This window comes from Arvicola amphibius, chromosome X (assembly GCF_903992535.2).
Source record: "Arvicola amphibius chromosome X, mArvAmp1.2, whole genome shotgun sequence".
In the NCBI taxonomy this organism is placed as follows: domain Eukaryota; kingdom Metazoa; phylum Chordata; class Mammalia; order Rodentia; family Cricetidae; genus Arvicola; species Arvicola amphibius.
Genome location: NC_052065.1, coordinates 51,269,706 through 51,288,827, shown reverse-complemented (window position 1 = coordinate 51,288,827; position 19,122 = coordinate 51,269,706). Strand labels below are relative to the sequence as shown.

Sequence of the window (19,122 nt, the reverse complement as noted above, 5' to 3'; positions counted from 1 at the left end):
CACAGAGATCCGCCTGCCTCTGCCTCCCGAGTGCTGGGATTAAAGGCGTGCGCCACCACCGCCCGGCTGGAGAGCAGGTCTTACAGGAAAGGAGAACTATTAACCTATTATCTATAAACTAGATGATATAATTCCTATGTATAGGGAAGTTTTAGAACTCATTTGTGCTTTTGAAGGATTTAAATCACTGTCATAATATCTATCCATTATTTATTTGTCCAACATTTTATCCCGCTTGAGTAATACTTGTGTATAAGTACTGCTGGAGATTCTGAGATCACATCAGAGGCCATAAGAGCCAAAAATAAAGTTCTGTCCTCATAACACTAAACAGTAATGATAAACAACAAAAATAGCATAAAATATATAGTGTGTTAAGTGGTGATTTTATGTTATGTAAAAAATAAGGTGAGGAAAGGCAATAGGGAGCTCAGGAGCAAGTGAGATAGAAAAATGGCAGGCCTGTAATCTCGGTTACTTGGGAGGCTGAAGTTCAAGATCTGCCTGGGCTAAAGTGAGTTCAAAGCTAGCCTGGGCCATTTAGTGGGACCTTGTCTCCAAACAAAAGTAAGAAAAGGCTTAGGATGCACCTTAATTGTAGCGTTTGTCTAGGGAGGACAAGAGTTTAGGTTCAATTCTCGGTAGAAAAGGAGGAGAAAGAAGAAGCAAGCAAGCAAGCGAACAAACATGACCTGATCTTTTTGTTTATGTACTTGTGTGAGTGTGGTGTAGGTGTGAGTGTGTGTGCATACCTATGATGTGTATCTAGAGGTCCTCTAGCACTCACTGCCTGTTTTCTTTTAGCCCGGGGTCTCTCACTGAAACTGAAGCTAAGCTGGCAGCTAATAAGCCCTAGTAATCCTCCTATTTCTCCCTACTACTGGATTATACGTGTGTGTGTAACAACATCTGCTTTTGTTTGTTTGCTTGTTTTAACACGGGTGCTGGAATCAAAACCCAAGCTCTCATGCTTGTGCAGCAAGCGCTCTTTCCCAATGAGTCATCTGTTTAGTCTCTGGTCATTGTTCTCTTTTTGAGACAAAGTCTATGTACTTCAGGCTGGTCTTGAACTCACTATTTATTTGGTGAGGGCCTGAATTCTTGATTCTCTTTCCTATGCTGAGATTGCAGATTTCCTTAGCTTCTCCTATGCTGAAATTACAGGCATGCAGCACCACACTTTAGCAGCCAAGTTGAGAATAAACTGTTAAGAGATCTAAGAGAGAAACAAACCTAGTGCAGTAGAGGTAATAAGAAGTCAGAGTTTACACAGATTTTGGATAAATAAAAGTTGGACCAAAGTATGGAAGAGTGGGGAGCTAGGATGATTCCAAAGTAACTGGGCAGAAGAACTGGAGCACCTGGATTACCATTCTCTGGATAGGAAAGACACTAGAACAGGAATTCTGTGGGAGGATGGATTTGAAGATTTGGGGTTCTATTCTCCCTCACTTTGATATTCCTGTTAGATCTCCAGGTCGGGATGTCAGACCTGTATGTGCAAGTCTGAAGTTTATGAATAGGAAAATGACTAAATATAAGTGGTAGTAAGAGCAATTGGAAGAATTTCAAATTATAACACTTAGAACCATGAGTGCAGGTAGAAGAGGGGTCCGAGTTGGCAAATGAGGAGACACTAAATTTGTAGCCAGTCTTTCCCCACCATTATTGAAACTCCAAGAAAGCAAGGACTTGGTCTGCCATTTCCCCAGTGCAGAACCTGATGAAGTAGGATTTCCCCAGTGCAGAACCTGATGAAGTAGGATTTCCCCAGTGCAGAACCTGATGAAGTAGGATTTCCCCAGTGCAGAACCTGATGAAGTAGGATTTCCCCAGTGCAGAACCTGATGAAGTAGGTCCTTAACAAACACTTGTTGAATGATAACTGGGAAAAAGTGATGACAATAAAGACAGAAATAGGCAGGAAACTCAGGAAGGAAGCACACATATTAACAGTGCTATACGAATCTCTTATCATCATCGTATACATTTTAGAAAACTAGGGAAAGCTAACAGAAGAAAACAAGTCTCCAATAATTCTGTTTTCTGGAGTCAACTGCTGCTAATATTTTTTTAGGTTTCGTCTCAGTCTTTCTGATATGCCATGTTACATTGTAACAATTTCAGAATTTCACTGCATAAGCCCCTTTCACCACCCAGCAAAATCATCATTTTACCATATCATTTCAATGATTTACAACCTCACTAATTTGGAAGGCAATAAAATATTACACCGAATAGGAAAATCATAAATAGAGCCAGAGAGATGGCTCAGTGTTTAAAACTGCAGACTGTTCTTGGCAGAGGACCCAAGTTCAGTTCCTAGCACCCACAACAGGCAATTCACAGCAGCCTGTAGCTCCAGATGCAGGGAATGGATAGTGTCTTCTGGATTTCATGGACACTTGTGTGTATACATGCACACACCCATACACAGACATGCACACATACACATAAGTAAAAATAAAGTAAATCTTTAAAAAAGAAAAGTCAAGCCGGGCAGTCGTGGCACACACCATTGATCCCAGCACTCAGAAGGCAGAGGCAGGTGGATCTCTGTGAGTTTGAGGCCAGTCTGGTCTACAGAGCGAGTTCCAGGACAGGTAGGGCTGTTACACAGAGAAACCCTGTCTGGAAAAACAAAAACAAAAACAAAAACAAAAGACGATGATGAAAGAAAAGAAAAAGCCACAAACCCATAAATAGTTCCTCATTGTTGAGGGTTAATTTTAATTTTTCTTTCTTAATTAAAGTAACATTCTAAACATAATTGTGAATCTCTGATTATTTTATTTGGATAGATGCCTAGGAGCTAAATTACTCAGATCAAGGGTGTAAACATTTTGAAGATAAACATTTGTAAAATGTTTTAACATATATTGGTAAATTACCTTCTACAAGAGCTGAATTATTTACACTCACATTACAATGTATGAAAAAATGCCATCTCACTGGCATGAAGTATTATCTTTTTCAATTTTATAGACCAAAAACAGCATCATGCTGTTTCGATTTGCATTATTTTGATTAGAAGAAAGATTGAACATCTTTCAAATGTTTATTAGCCATTTGTATTTTCTTCTGAGAATAACCTATCCTTTGCCCACTTTTCCATTGTTGGGAATAAGTAGGTTGAAACTGTTTAAAAGCAAAACAACATAACACAGTTAAAAAGTTACCTGAAATATCTTTTAAAAATGCATTTGCAACTTTATTTAGATTTGCCTTGTAAGAACTCCATTAAGGAAAAAACCCACACAACTGCTTCATTGCAGTCATCTGGACATATGAGGGTTGTAGTTATGAACACACTGTGACTATGCGCTCATTCACAGAGTTGTGCAAAATCAAGGCAGATAAAGACCTGGCACGAACTGGATCAGGGAGGGAGCCCCAAAGTACCACCACTACCTGAGGAGCTATTGACAGTTAATGGCTGCTGGGAGATGGGGAATTGGTTTTCTTCAGGGATGCAGCACCTAAGAGCCTATTTATGCTCCAGTAAATGGTCCCACGCCCATGTCCACACAGGCAGTAAGTACTAAGTGAACTCAGTGAGCTTAAAAATAAAAAAGCTCATGAAGTTAAGAGGGAAACATGCTGAAGGGGATGCGGGAAGCATTGGAGAAGAGGGAATGGGGGGTGGGGGTGAGTTCGATAGTTTGGTTTTTAAAAGCATAAAAATTAGGCCAATTGTGTGTGGTGGTGCATGACTTTAATCCCAGCTTGAGAGGCAGAAACTGGTGTATTCTGTGAGTTTGAGACCATCCTGAATAGCCGAGGATACAGAGTGAGACCTCATCTCAAAAACAAAACAAAACCACAAATTATAAAACAAAACAAAATAAAGTGAGTGTCTAGGCACATGCATCTAAGTCAGACTAGTAATCACAGTCCTCTGCAGATCTGGGGTGAGATACTATATTGCCCGGGAGTGTGGGCTTTCTAAAAACACTGGCCACCCATAAACTGCAAGGCTCCCATGTGGCTACCTTCAGAACACACACTAGTGGCTTTCAAATAGCATGAAGAATCCTAGAACTAAACCTGAACGCACATAATTTCCCTGATTATGAAATGTCTGTCTTCTTCCCTCACATTTTAATGGGTTCAAGATTAGGAGGTGTCTCCCAATAAATCTTGCTGTATAATCAGTGTTGGCTGGTGTTTCATGTGTGACACCTCTGATGGAAATGCGATTTCTAGTTAACAGATCTCAGATTTGTGGCATTAATAGGCACTGGTACTAAGAAAAGAAGCCTTCCTTGGAGGTAAGAAATTCCTTACTCGAAGTTCTGTTTCCTCAGGCAGTCGAGCTTCAAGGAGCAGGCACAGATTGGATTCCTATTCCCTTTCCACCCCCATCCAAATCCTCAGGTGGCTTAAAAAGAGTAAAAATTGGCAGCTTAAAGCTTGCTTTATTTGGGGGCAAAGAAGGAAATATAGATGAGTTTTTTTATTTTTTTTAATAGACTCTGAGTAAGGGCCGGAAGTGAAGCTCAGCAATAGAATGCTTACCTGGCATGTGCCAGTCTGCGGGTGCTAGCTAAACATCAGAAGATAAGATCAGGTGGGAGGGAAGGACGCCCGCGGGAGTGCGGGAGCGCCTGCTGTAGTCGTCAGCATTTTAGAGGTAGACTACAAAGAAGGCTTTAACTCTAAGCAGTCCCAGCAACGAGGAGAATAAAGGTACCAGGTAGTACCATTGTTCTTCTGTTTAAGAAAAAGAAAAGCTATTGAAAAAAGGCCAGCATTCCTGGTGGCAAGTTCTGGAAGAAATCCTCTGCACCTTGCTGCCTTAAACGGTATGTTGCATGATGTTTTTGCAGCCCCTACAAGTTCAATAACAGCTCCTAGGTGAAGACAGTTTTGTTTTGAAGGTTCGCCTTCATAGCACTCTTCTCCACACAAGGAAGAACCCCAGAACAAAAACAAAAACAACCCCCCCCCCCCAAAAAAAACAAAAACCAAAACAACAAAACAGCTGAGAAGAGCAGTTCTATAATGGACACAACACACAGTCTATAAACGCAGTTCTCCCCATTACAGCACCACCCAGGGGTAAGATTTGGAACATGTAGACTATTGGTTCCTTGTGCAAAAAGCAGAACACAATGCGGTGGACAGTGAGTGACTCTTGTGCATATACATACATACATACATACATACATACATACATACATACATATATTTCCTTTTCATCTCAGTAGTCAAGAAAGGCAGCATCCCTAATACCTAATTCTAACATAGGAATTTATACTGACATTCCATCCCTGTCTTGATAAAGTCTATATATAGTGTCTGTGGCAGTTTGAATGTAATTGGCCCCCTATGGCTCATAGGGAGTGGCATTATTAGGAAGGGTGACTTTGTTGGAGTAGGGGCAGCCTTGTTGGAGGAAGTGTGTCACTGTGGGGGTGGGCTTGGAGGTTTCCCTTGTTCAAGCTTTGCTCAGTGTGACACCCATTTCCTGTTACCCGCAGGCCAAGATGTAAGAACTCTCTCAGCTCCTTCTCCAGCACCATGTCTGCTTACATACTGCCTTGCTTCCCACCATGACAATAATGGACTAAGCCTCTGAACTGCAAGCCACCCCAACTAAATGTTTTCCTTTATAAGAGTTGTCATGGTGTCTCTTCACAGCAAAAAAAAAAAAACCCCTAAGTCACTGTCCTAAGGGGAGAGTTCAAATTGGGTGGCCTGGCTTGTAGGCTTGTAGTTCACCTAGGCTTTGATCAACACCTTTGTAGCAGATACTCACAAGAGCAGCTTAAAACATTTCCTGCAGTGAAGGCCTGGAGAGATGGCTCCATGGTCAAGAGCCCATACTGCTCTTACAGAGGACCTGAACTTGTTTCCCAGCTCCCACATCCAGGCAGCTCACAGATGCCTAGATCTCCAGCTCCAGGAGGATCCCATGCTTCTAACCTCTGAGGGAATCCCCACCCAGGTGCCTATCCCCCACATATACATGATTTAAAATAATGAATCTTTCAAAAACATGTCTTACAACAAAATAGAGAAGCAAGAATAATAGCAGCACAGGTGAAAAACAAGAAAATGGTAGACCTTAGATTGGGGATATAGCTCAATTTTCAGAGGACTTGCCTAGCATATACAAAGCCATGAATTCGATCCCCAGCACCACACAAAACCAGGCTTGATGTCACATGCCTATCATCTCAGGACGGGGGAGGTACAAGCAGGAGGATCCAAAGTCCAAGGTCATCTCTGCCTATACAGAAAGTTGGAGGTCAGTGTGGGATACATTAGACCCTGTCTTAAAACAAAATAAAATGAGGCAAACAAAAATCAGTGAGCCACAGAGGAGGAAGAAGAAGAAAAGGAAGAAGAAAGACAGAGGCTACTCTTACTCCCTGTATGAGTTCTGCATCAACCACATGATTAGGTACAACCAATGATAACTTAACACCATCTGACAAGAAGACAGCTGAAATGAAAATTATTATACAGAAGATTATTAGAAATGCCAAGATGCTCCAGTCTGAGCATATATCATACTTCAAGATATTAGCTAATGGAGGCAATATAAAGCTATTGTAATTATGACAGTACTCTAAAATGAAGCATTCAGAATATGAAGACAAATGATTCTTTTAAGTTTCATGTTTCAAGTCATGGGATACTCAACCCAACACTTTAAACATACTGTCATATGTAATGATAAATATTTAGAAGTATTTTTTCAGTTTCCTGTAATTTAAAAGAGAAAAAAGTCTTCTTCCTGCCACAGTAAAACAAGTAACTCTAACATGTAGGAGGGGGAAAAAAACCCCGATGTCAAACTAAAATGCACTCTTTTGTCAGAAAATATGTTTAGAAGACTTATAGAAAACATTGCTGAGGATTGGAAGAAACAAGCATTAGAACAAATTATGTAGTGTGGGAGTTGTGCTATGCACTCAGACTGAGCACAGCTATTTCTAACGTGTCTCAGCTTGAAGTATGTGCAAGATTGAATTTTAATAATAAAAGTGTTTTTCTAAGCAGTGGACAAATATGCTCCAAAGAAGACAGACTGTGCAAAAATTAAAATAAATTAGCCAAAGCTAATTTATGATTTTATGGGGAAACAATGGAATTATCAATGAGGTGATGGTGTTGTCCTTGGCTCCTGATCACTCATCTATATGAGAAATATCATTCTGTCTTCCTTATGGAAATCTTCCTCTATTAGCCCTCAAAATGTTGCCCCCAGGGTTCCGTCCTGGGAGACTGTGGGAGGGAAGGAGACAGATTTAAGCAGAATTCCTGTAGAGACAGGTGGATGTGGGGAGGATTAGACAGCCTTAACAAATGAGTGCTCTTTGGTTTTCCCCTCTAAGCCTTTACTGTCAATCTATCCCATGCCGCTCCTACTATACTGACTTCTAACATCACTGGTGAGCTGTCTGTCCATCGTCCTTTGTATTTTATGGAAAGGAGACTATGTGCTACATATTACATCATGTCTGACTTGTGAGATTTAGCTGCATTCTGGCTGGTGATTGTCTGTGCTTCTTTCTCATTATCATACAGATATACTAGAACATATTTACCAGACCGTTTCTACTGAGCATTTGGGTAAAACATACTAGGGAGTTGTGTGTGTGGTGGGGGTGTGGTCATCTGTACAAGTTTCTTTGGAGAGGAATTACTGGGTCAAAGTCTTTCCTTTGGTACTGGGATGTAGCTCAGTGATAGACCACATGTTTCAAATGAAAAGGCCCGAGCTCATTCTCCAGCATTGCAAAAAACTAGTACTCACTTTGAATTTCTAATTGTACTGCAAAGTCTAGATATCAGATTTGTTTTCCACCCCCAGTCCTGAAAATTAAAAATGTGTCATGGAAGGGTTAAATACAGCATTCTTCCAACTACAGCCAAACACGTTGTTTCTGAAGCCTTGGGGGCTCGAGCAGGTAACTCACCACGCACTGGTTTGAGACGTATATGTAGCTTAGAAGTCAGGCAGATCTAATTTGAAATCCTTGCTTAATCTGTTAGTATCTAGTGTTTGGGATTTTTTTCCTTGATTTTCTTATAATGTGGGGAATGGTAGTTCTTATTCTATGAGTCTGTGGCCTGTTTAAATGTGTTGAACACATATAGGGCATTCAACACAGTGCCCAATATAGTTGTGACTATGTGTGACTATGAATGGCCATTTCTCCATCACCTACAGAGAAAAATGAGTAAGACCGCCAGCCTGGAACCAGTATAGAACAATTACCTTATAACTAAACAATTTGGTGCTACAATACACTTTATTATGTGACTGTGCCTACAGTCACTATTAGGCATGCTAGAGATGAAGCATAGAAACCTGTGTGTCCTAGGAATGTGCTTTCAACATCATTCATTTGGCAATAAGCTCTACACATCATTCATGATGTTTCTATTAACCTATTATTGCTGTTGTTATTTTTCTTAAATGCCCATTTAAATAACCCTCAGCGTCCTTTTACACTGATGTCAGGTTCAGCACGCATGAATTACGGAGTGGAAAACAAAAACACCAAGTCAAAGACTTTGGCTGGAGGGAGAAGATTATATGAAAATGAATCCCGCTCAATAGGCTAACCCTGTGTGGCCCTGCACATTATTACACAGGCTTACACTACCAGGGCTCACTGCTTTATTTTCTAATCACTGTGTTTTCAAGTCCGCCTTCAAGATCATTGAGTGCTAAACTGTCTTTCCCCAAGCAGGGTCAGCTTCTCCAGCCTCCCTTATAACCCAGTTCATGCTGGGCTAAAGAGGAAGGTAGGAATGTTAAAACAATAATACTATGCTCTGAGGCCAGCAACGGGTAATCAGACCCTAGCAAGGTAGACGCTGTTACCTGGGAGATTATTGGAAGAAAATAGGCCCGGCTTGCAATGCCTTAGCTGGTTCCTTCCTTCCTCCTTTTCTCCTTTTCATCATGCCCCCTGTGATCAGAGGAAATAATTCTTTTTCTATGCATATTTCCCTATGAGTCACTGAGAAGCTTTGCTCGGGCTTTAGCTAAAGACACAGGAACTTAGACTATTGCTTTTCCTGTTGCTGGATTTTAACCCCAAGCACTGAACTTAGATGGACAGCCTCTGTTAAGAAAGCTCCTCCAATTCAATGTGATACTGCCAAGCCTCGAAGAAAGCCAATGTTTCAAACTTCAGTATTATGAAACAGGTAAATTAGGAGGTTATTGTTCACATGAAGAGAAGATTCAACATAGCTTTCTTTAAACAATGAATAGAATATAACAAATACAATTTGGAATACATTCAATCTTTTGAGGAGGCACCTGAGACAAAAAGCAGAAATCAGAAGTGGTTTGTGCAAGATTAATGTACAATTTCAAAGTACTTTGTGAATATTTCTTACACTTATTTAGCCAGTGTGTCTTACCATGAGATTATTCATCCTATCTTGGCCCCAAATGGAGCATCAAGTCAAACACACCTACCACAGTGGCTCCCACTCCACAGCAAACAGTTGCCTATTTCCCTCCTCTGGGCTGCTAGAAGAAAAGTGATTTGCTTGGATCCACACAATAATTGCAGGACAAAACTGTGACCTAATGACACAGCAGGCTTCAGTGAGTGGAGACTAGGTTTTAGCTTCACCAGCCCGCAGCTCTTTCACTGTGGGCCAGTCCAGCTCCCTCTGGCTAATCCTAGGTTCATCTTGTTGGCAGCTCACGGAGCTCCGGAGGCCATGAAGGACCAGGCTTGCTCTCATCATTCTGCCTTATCAAAAACCAACATACCCTTTCCCGTCTCTGTGTGTGTGTGTGTGTGTGTGTGTGTGCGCGCACACACATGTATGAAAATCAAAGGTTGATTTCAGGCGTCCTACTTAATCATTCTCCACTTGGTTTTGTTTGTTTGTTTGTTTGCTTAGTTGGCTGGTTTGTTGGTTCGTTGGTTTGGTTTTGAGACAGAGTCTCACTCTGCTCTTAGAGCTTGTTTAATTGGCTAGATTGGAAGGACAGTCCCAGAGAGCTTCTCCCTCCACAGAGCTGGGATCATAGGCTTGTGCCGCTGTGCCCAATTTCTGGATCAAATGCAGATCTTCATGCCTGTGTGGTAAGTATTTTACCAAATGACCTGTCTCTCCAGCCATGTCTACCTGTCCGACAACCTCTGAAACACTCTGTGACAGGACCCCACATCCCAGAATACTACAGAATGATACTTTTGCACCTGCCAGAACCAAGCCACTATTACGTTCCCTCTCCCTTTAGAGATGCTATCAGATAAGAGGGACCTACAATTTTCTCTATTCTTTCTCATAACTTAATTGAGCCCAAACATTCTTTTCCTACCTGAAGCCAAATTTTCTATATTGCGTGGGTGCCTGACCTCTTGAGGCTCAGGGGAATAACATCCATTGTTGTCTCTGCCACCTTCACCTTCTCCCTCTCCCACTGCCCCTTCCCGATTTACATTTAAGTACAAGTTCTGTCATCTTAAAAGAATGACCCAATCAAAACCTTTGGCATCTTGGGTGAATGGAAGGAAAGAAAACCAGAAGAAAGGAAAGATAGATGGAAGGAGTGAAAGAAAGAAGAAAGGAAAATAGTCTCTGTTGATTCTAAACTCTCGTTTTCCCTCCTCTGGACACTACGGATTCTATTTGCTTTCGCTCTCAGTTAAGCATCCCCTTCCTCTAAAGTGTCCTTAGCCTAATGCCTGCTGTCTGCCCTCTACTCACAGGGCTTTACCAAAACATAACCACTGACCGTTTCCTGAATCCGATGTGAAATTCTTCCCTCTGTCTTTTCACCTCATTTGATCTCTCTGCTGACTTGGGATGTTCTCTCTGGGAACTTACCCTCCCCTTGATACCCTGATCTCTCAGTCATTTAAGCAATATATTTCTCTTTCCTTTCCATAATCCTTTCTCTGTTGGCTCTTTAAATGTCTTCCTTGGGCTTCTGGCATGGAAAGATTTGAGGGTAAAATTAGATTAAATTTAGCCATATTTCATGTACACACAGGCAAGAATTAGGAATATTCTAGTAGATTTAATTGCAGCTCTTCTGTTCTTCCCAAGAACAGACAAGGATGTTTTAGTGTGCATTGATTCTATGCTGGCTGGTTTTCTGTCAGCCTGACTGACACAAGCTAGTCATCTGAGAAGAAGAAACCTCAATTGAGAAAATGCCTCCAGAAGACTGGGCTGTGTGCAACTCTGTGGTGTATTTTCTTGATTGACTGATGTAGAGGGGCCTAGTTTGTTTTCTTAGTTAGTGATTTATGAGGGAGGGTTCATCCCATTGTCAATTGGGACACTCCTTGACTGGTGGGCCTGGGTTCTATAAAAAACCAGGCTGAACAAGCCAGGAAGCAGCTCTCCTCCATGACTTTTGCCTTAACACCTGCCTCCAGAGTCCTGCTTTGGCTTCCCGCAACACACTGTGACCTGGGATATGGGAGCCAAATCAACCCTTTCCTCCCCAAGTTGCTTGTGGTCAGGGTGTTTCACCCCAGCAATAGTAACCCTGACTAAGACAAACCCCTAGAGTTAGCCTTGTCACAGGGCTATCTAGGGTGACCAATGATTGGGTTTGGTTAGATTTGGATTTTGTGTTATTGTTTGGTTAGTTGGCTGGTTTCTGGTTTTTTTGTTTTTGTTTTTGTTGTCAAAAAGACAGGGTTTCTCTGTGTAACAGACCTAGCTGTCCTGGAACTTGCTCTGTAGAACAGGTTGGCCTTGAACTCACAGAGTTCCTCTACCTCCCAAGTGTTGGGATTTAAAGGCATGCACCATCAAGCCTAGTCCAAAGCAAATCTTTTGGAGGCATTTCTTAACTGAGAGTCCTTCTCCCCAAATGACTTCTATTTCGGTCAAGTTGGCATAAATCTAGCCAGGACACCACCTTAGCCTCCAAGTGCTGGTATTACAGGAGTGAGTCACCCACCATTAGTATTATCCTGAGGCATCTTTCCTGATAATTATTTCAATCCACTTCCTTCGAAATCCAGAAGGTGACCCACTTTCACTGTTCTCAATTAGATGTCCATCTCTTCTATGCAGCTTCTACAATCCCTGCCTTCAGTTTAAAAGTCTCCCTGGAGCTCCGCAAACACTCACTAGATAATAGTAAGTGGGAATCCCCGTGGTGTCTTTCCCATCAGCCACACACTCCTCCTTTCTGATGCTCCCCTGCAGTGATGGTACCTGCTTGCTGGAGCTAGGAAAACTAGTCTTCCTTGACCCTGCCCGACTCTCAGACTAAATTAGCAAATCCTGATGCATTTGTCTCTTTGATATCTCCCAATTCTGTCCAGTTCTCTTTCCCCACTTACCCCCATAACCTCAAACTCCTTAGCTCTCATCTAAATTACTGCAATAGCCTACTAACTGAAACAGAATATGTTAACACAGAAAATACAAGAGTACAAAATGGGAGGTGGTGTTCAACTTTTCTTCTGGCTATATGTATGTATGTGTGTATTAAACACCAAAGCTTTCTCTTTTTTGGTAGTACTGGGGTTGGACCTAGGTCCTCATGGATGCTAGGCAAGTGGTCTATCACCGAGCTACAGTCCCAGCCCTACATGAACTGTACACTATAAAAAGTACTTATTATTGTGAATTCTCAGAGCTCATCATGAACTGGACTAGGCAAAAAGGTGTTTGAATTTCCTCTAAAGCTATATGCAGCCACTGTGCCCCTGAAACTCTATTCTGAATTGAGATGTATCTTAAGTGTACTGGATTTTAGACCTTGCATGAATAAACAGTAGCAAATGCCTCAGTGGGTAAGAGTGCATGTTACCCAAGCCTGGTGGCCTGAGTTCAGATCCCCAGAACCCATGTGAATGCTAGATGTGGTGGCACATCTCTGCCATCACATGTGCCAGCTCATGCACACACACATACATCATATGCACACAAATATATGCAAATAATTTTATATGGGTGGCATTTTGACATAATAGTAATGATATAGGACATTAAATAAGATATAGTTTTACAATTGATTTTAGTTTTTAAACTGTGACTGCTAGATTAAATTATATATGTGACTTGATTTGTGTCTCTATTGGATAGAACTGCTCTAAAGGCTGGTGTGTGCCACTCACAACAGGTCAATGAGACCCTAACAAATAGACTGAGCCGCATGTGAGGGTACACTTGTAGGTATGGTACACCAGATATTAACATTGGGTGTCCTCCTCAATTGCCCTTCACATTGTATTTTGAGATAGAGTCTCTTACCAAACCTGAAGATTACCAATTCAGCAAAATTGGCTAGCCAGCAAGTCTGGGAGATCCTCCTGCCTCCACCTTCCCAGTGCTGGGATTATAGATGTGTGCTACCATGCCTAGCTTTTACATGGGTGCTAGGTATCAAACTCAGGTCTTCATGTTTGCAAAACAAGCTCTTTACCAACTGAGTCATTGTCTTAGTTCCAGACTATTTCCTTTCTTGTCCCAAAATATATAAGGCTTGTATAAAAGAGAATCAGGAAATAAAATCTTTCCCTCCAATGGTGGGACTTTTCTTAACTTGGGGATAAGGTTAATAGAGTCTTCCCTGCTAGGAAGTACTGCTCAATGGATAAAATATAGCTTTTAAGAAAGCCCAACCAAGGGCTGCAGGCATGGCTCAGAGGATAAAAGCATGGGACTGCTCTTCCAGAGGCCTTGAGTTCAATTTCCAGCACCCACATGGTGACTCACAACCACCTGTAATGAGATTTGGTGCCCCCTTCTGGTCTGTAAGGACACATGCAGGCAGAACACTATAAAATTCATCTTCAAATTTTTTTTAAAAGAGAGCTTAATATATTGAAGTCACACTTACAAAACATGTTCTTTTAAGGGATTTCAGCATCCTGGCATGCATTCCCATACCAGACTACTGTCTTCTATTAAGTGGGGACCTGGAGTCACTTTTCTCTCCACATCACCTGGTAAATTGCTGTATTTAGAAGTTGTCGGCCCTTGACTGGCTGCGAAGCTGCTTGGTAAGGGATTGAGGTTTCTCCCAGTTACTTTCTAAAGTCCTGTATTATTTGGATACCTTAACTCCCAGCTGTCTGAATGATGACCTATGCATCCTTGCGATTTCTATACGCCCAAACGCCAAAATAAAGCAAAATACTGATCTTTTATCTGACTTAAGCTTTTTTTTCCCATAAGGGATTTAGCATTAGACAAATGGGTGCTTGGAAGAATAGTGAGAGGAATAAATTCATTGATTTCATGGATAATACACCTGACTATTATCTATCTGTAAGAAATGGATGTTGCATTTGTACAGGCATCCAGAAGGAAGATGTCTAACTATAACCTTGGGCAGAATTCCAGTTGGCCAGAGTAAATAACCAAGGAAGCTTATGGTCATTTATTTCCACCAATACAGCACATTGAAAGCCTCTTGCTCTTAAATGCATGCTACTCTAAGTTGCTAAATAGATGATGATGCTAGTGAGGGAAATGTGCTGGTAGCTGGAAGACCAGTCATCTTTTTGAGTACCAGTGGGTGAGTATCTACATCCCAACTGACATAATGCACCTTCTGCAAGACAGCAGTCTCTTGGCACTACTCCACTTTGAAGTAAAACCCCAAATGAACTCCTGCAAATGTGGCATATTGAACCAGCCATTTTTTTTTATTTCCAAAGCCTTCTAAGCTGATCAGTGCCACATCCCTCTTCATGGAAGTGACTATTACAGGCTAGAATTACAGCTTCCTTCTGCCATCAGAATGTACCCCTGGAAGAACTTGACCAAGGTCATTAACTAAATCCTCAAGCAGACAGCTTTTAGGACAGCTGGTCCTTGTTAGGAAGAGTTTCTAGAGCCCCTGCCGGCCCCAGAGGATTTGTCTAGGCGTAGTCAGAGGCCTGGGGAGACTTGAGGACAGTCCTTGCCTGAAAGAAGTGCTCCTCCCTCAGGAGTTAGGTTTCCAGGGACGGTTGTTACATCATATCACCTAAGGCCACTCAGTTTTTCTTCTTCAGGTCCAAACTTCTGAGTCACCTTACATCATATTTTAGCAGAAAACATTAAAGAACAGAAAACCAGTGAAGAATAAATATAATAATGAAAAATTCTTAGAAACATCTCCAACTGTATACTATGGTAATAAGGGCAATAAGGTTATACTACTGAAATATAAACTACCACAAAAGTGAAATAAATTTCAGTGATTACTTTTTTTTGTTTTTTGAGACAGGGTTTCTCTGTAGTTTTGTAGCCTGTCCTGGAACTAGCTCTGTAGACCAGGCTGGCCTCAATCTCACAGAGATCCGCCTGCCTCTGCCTCCCGAGTGCTGGGATTAAAGGCGTGCGCCACCTTGCCTGGCTAGGTGATTACTTTTATAATTTCTTTGCAATGCTAATTTATTCTCTTTAGTCTTTTCCTTTTGATTTTTTCTGCAATGTGGACTAAAGCAGCTTGGAAGACTATGCGTTTCTCCCTTCATAAAAATTTCACCTTGAGTTAGGTGGTGGTGGCGCACTCCTTTAATCCCAGCACTTGGGAGGCAGAGACAGGTGGATCTCTGTGAGTTTGAGGCCTGCCTGGTCTACAGGGTGAATTCCAGGACAGGCTTCAAAGCTACACAGAGAAATCATATCTTAAAAAAGGGGAAAAAATCACCTTGAATTATGATTCAATAGCATCAATACCATTATAGATTTGCACCTAAAATAATATGGATCCCTTTAAAGCCTTGTTTATTCAGGAGATGCCAGCTTCTGTCTTCCTTTTGATGACTGGGGAATTTGAGTATGGAGTTTCATTCCTAAGCAGACCTCCCTCAAATCATTCATGAACTTTCCAAAGATACTTAACGCAACTCAGTATCCACACCCTGTTGACAGATGTATCATGAGTGACCCACATCTGATCAGGGGTCATGGATGAATGGAGTAAATGGAGAAACACAGACTTGATAGCATTTGGATAACAAAGTTATTAGCAGTGCTTCATGATCAACAGAAAGAACTAGGTAACACGAAATGTTTCCCATTTTACTGCGCTTCTCCTCCTTATCCTCATCAAAAATCTTCATCAAGTAGCATGCGCCTTAGTTACTGAAATAAAATCCCAGGCGAAGGAAGCTAGTTGTGATAATGAAATAAAAATGTAGAACATAGCAAACTAGCCAGGCGGTGGTGGTGCATGCTTTTAATCCCAGCACTCGGGAGGCAGAGGCAGGCGGATCTTTGTGAGTTCGAGGCCAGCCTGGTCTACAAGAGCTAGTTCCAGGACAGCTAGGGCTGTTATACAGAGAAACCCCATCTCGAAAAACAAAAACAGCAAACAAGAACATAACACATGAACTCTACAGTGATCAAAGTTTGTTCCTAAGTAAAAAGAATTTTCATAAAATTTAGTTTAAGCTGGAATTTAAACAGTCAATTTCAGCAGCCCATGGAAACTTTTTATCAAAGTAGATCAAAACAATTATTTCAAGAGCTCAGTTTTGGTACCTGCCTCTCATACCTCTGCTGTGTTTGCATCACACACCCCCACCACCAAAAAGACAGAAGAGACTCTATCTCCCTTGAAGAGTATGTCCTACAGGAATGAGCTTATACTCTTCAGGTAGATTGTTCTGGGCTTAGTACCTAGCGGAGATCCTTCAATGTGTCAAAAGAAGTCACTTATATTCTCTGAAGGAATTCTCTCAATTCCTTGTTTCTGAAAGAGGGTGGAAGGTGAAGATGTGGCGCCTGAGAGAAGCTGTGGAAAGAGAACGTGGAAAAGCAAACTGAACCTGATTCTCTGTGCCCACCTCTCTCAGGCCAGCAAACCCCGGAGCAGAGTAGTTTAGAGATGAAAGGGGAAGAAAAGAAGGAGCAGAACTGATCCTGGATCATGCATTTCTCTCCACTTCCCTCTCTGTTCAAACATATATGGTTGCAAGTTTGTGTACTGCATTTACTTAAATACATATTTATATGTCTATATAATATATACATATTCTGGGAGATTTTGTAACAGATCTTTAGTGGTCAATTTTTTTTCCCAGTGCTAATGCGTAAATTGTTTAGTGGCTCAGAGGAATCCTTTAGTAAGCGACTTATCATAACAATTGACATGGCATAAGTGTGCAGATGCTACAGGAGACATGCCATCCAGGCACTGGATAGAGAGATAAGAAGCTGCTAATACTAAACTACCAGAACACGTGCTTCAAAACACAAAAACTGCTCTGCTATAGCGTCCCCTGTTTTTCTGATTTCAGAAAGTTGATCCAAGCCTGCCTTCAAACCCTTATTTAAAGAAATAACACTTTCATAATGGGCTAGCATTGGAATCTATAAGCCCAGATTATGGAGGGGAGGGGCTCACAGAAAATTCTACATCAAAAAAAAATCCTTTTAAAAAACCATCTCTCTAGTCTCTAGACTCCACAGCCAATCAAAACATTTTACATTTTAACTTGGGGGAATCAATGAAGAAAGGATAACTCCTGTGTGTGTCTTGGATTTGGGGGTTCAAAGAGCAGTTTCCCCAACTGCTATAGGACTCCAAGCCACAGGAAACCCACTACCCATTTGACATGTTTTTAATTCCTTGAGGCTACTTTGCTAAAGTGTTGGAAAAGAAACTTCCCCATTTATCTAAGGGATCAGAACCAGTGGCAAAGAAGCTGATCAATGGGGCCGCAGTTGCTGAGAAGGAAGCTCGTACCGTTTCCGTACTTTCATTCTTAAAGGCATACAACCCCATTCTAAATAAATGTAGTGTCTCCAGGTTGCCAGTGCCTGACTAGAAATCTCCAGTACCCTCCGAAAACGTTCATGCTTTATTTTAAATCCCAATTATTTCTATATGCATCCTCGATGGACTATTTATTTTGAAAATATCAAAGGAATGAGGGAGTTGTGCGTCCATGTCGTTTTAATTTTTTCCAAAACAGACATTAGATATAAAAAGAAGAAAAAGAAAAGAGAAGAAAGAAAGAAAAAAACAGTCGAGGAGGACAGATCATTCCCAAGCTAGAATTTAGAACTTCACCAGGGAAGCAGTCCAAGGTTTGTGAAGAAAAAAACCATTTTAAAAACTGTACTGTAGAATTTTTGCCTCTAGATGACAATGCACCTACAAGGGGGAGAAAAGATCATTCTTTCTCCTCCCCAAACCCCCAAAACACAACATATCCCGAGAAGCCCGTTTCCTACCCAGCCAATACAATAATGCCTTGTAAGCTGAGAACTGTGTCCGGTATAGGAGCTAAGTATAAACAGCTGAGAAGGATTAGGCTGCCGCTCCATTCTCATTTACATGAAAATCCTGTAAGCATCGTTTTTTTCCTCGCTGGCTGCGGGCACAGAAGGAACTCTTTTGTGCCATAGCCACGCATTCATTTCCATCCTTTGTCTTTACTTACCAGTCGAGGCTGTGGGCATGTGTGCTCTATTTCCTCCATGGTTTCTGAGGGAGGCTCATTGGAAAGGGATTTTGGGATACCTGTTTCTGACTCAGCATCAGTGGTAAGTACTGGCATGGCCAGTGAATGCTCCCTCCAGCTCTACACCCTCTGGGAGTCTCCTCCCAGGCAGAGAATGTTTTCTTTGTCACGTATTTTTCTCTTCCCTACCCATCCCCCTTCTTCTTCCCTTCTTTTTTGTCTTCCCTGGGGGGGAGAAAAAAGGTTACCCCCCCCCCTCCACACACACACACCACCCCTTTCTTTCTCAGAGAAGCCCAGAGGCAGGGCCTCAGTTTATCACTATAACAACCAGACAGCTCTGGAGCGTCTGGTGCGGATACAGTATCCTCATTTGCATGGAGCGCGCTGGTTGGTTACTGTCATCATAGTACCACTCCACCTGGGAGCGGCCGGGGCCCATTGGCTGGCCTGCTGTACCCACGGGGCCTGAACTTGCTGCTTTTGTTTTTTGTATTGAATTCACTTGTGAAGGTCTCTGTCCCTGCACTTCCTAGATAAGACAAAGCTGTTTCCTGAGGGGCCCCCAAATGCCTCGCTAAAGAGCATAGCTGACGGTGTCCCTGGCATGAGTGTACGATGCAGTTATAGTCAGAATATTTGCTAAACAGGAGTCACTCTGAAGACAGCCCCTTTAAAGCCCCAAGCCCCAAACCACTGGGCCAATTGCCAGCTGCCTCTGAGAGTTTCTCAGGGAATTCACCGAGGGCAC

At 41.9% G+C, this 19,122-nt stretch overlaps 1 protein-coding gene across 1 annotated transcript in view; it reads right to left on the bottom strand.

The window, feature by feature from the left end:
* The window catches only part of Pcyt1b (phosphate cytidylyltransferase 1B, choline), a 64,982-nt gene extending 46,515 nt beyond the window's left edge, over positions 1–18,467 (bottom strand). Inside the window, exon 1 of the mRNA XM_038317221.1 lies at positions 18,351–18,467. Coding sequence (XP_038173149.1) covers positions 18,351–18,467 — 117 coding nt within the window. The remainder of the gene's footprint in view (positions 1–18,350) is intronic.
* Between the last annotated feature and the right edge of the window lie 655 nt (positions 18,468–19,122).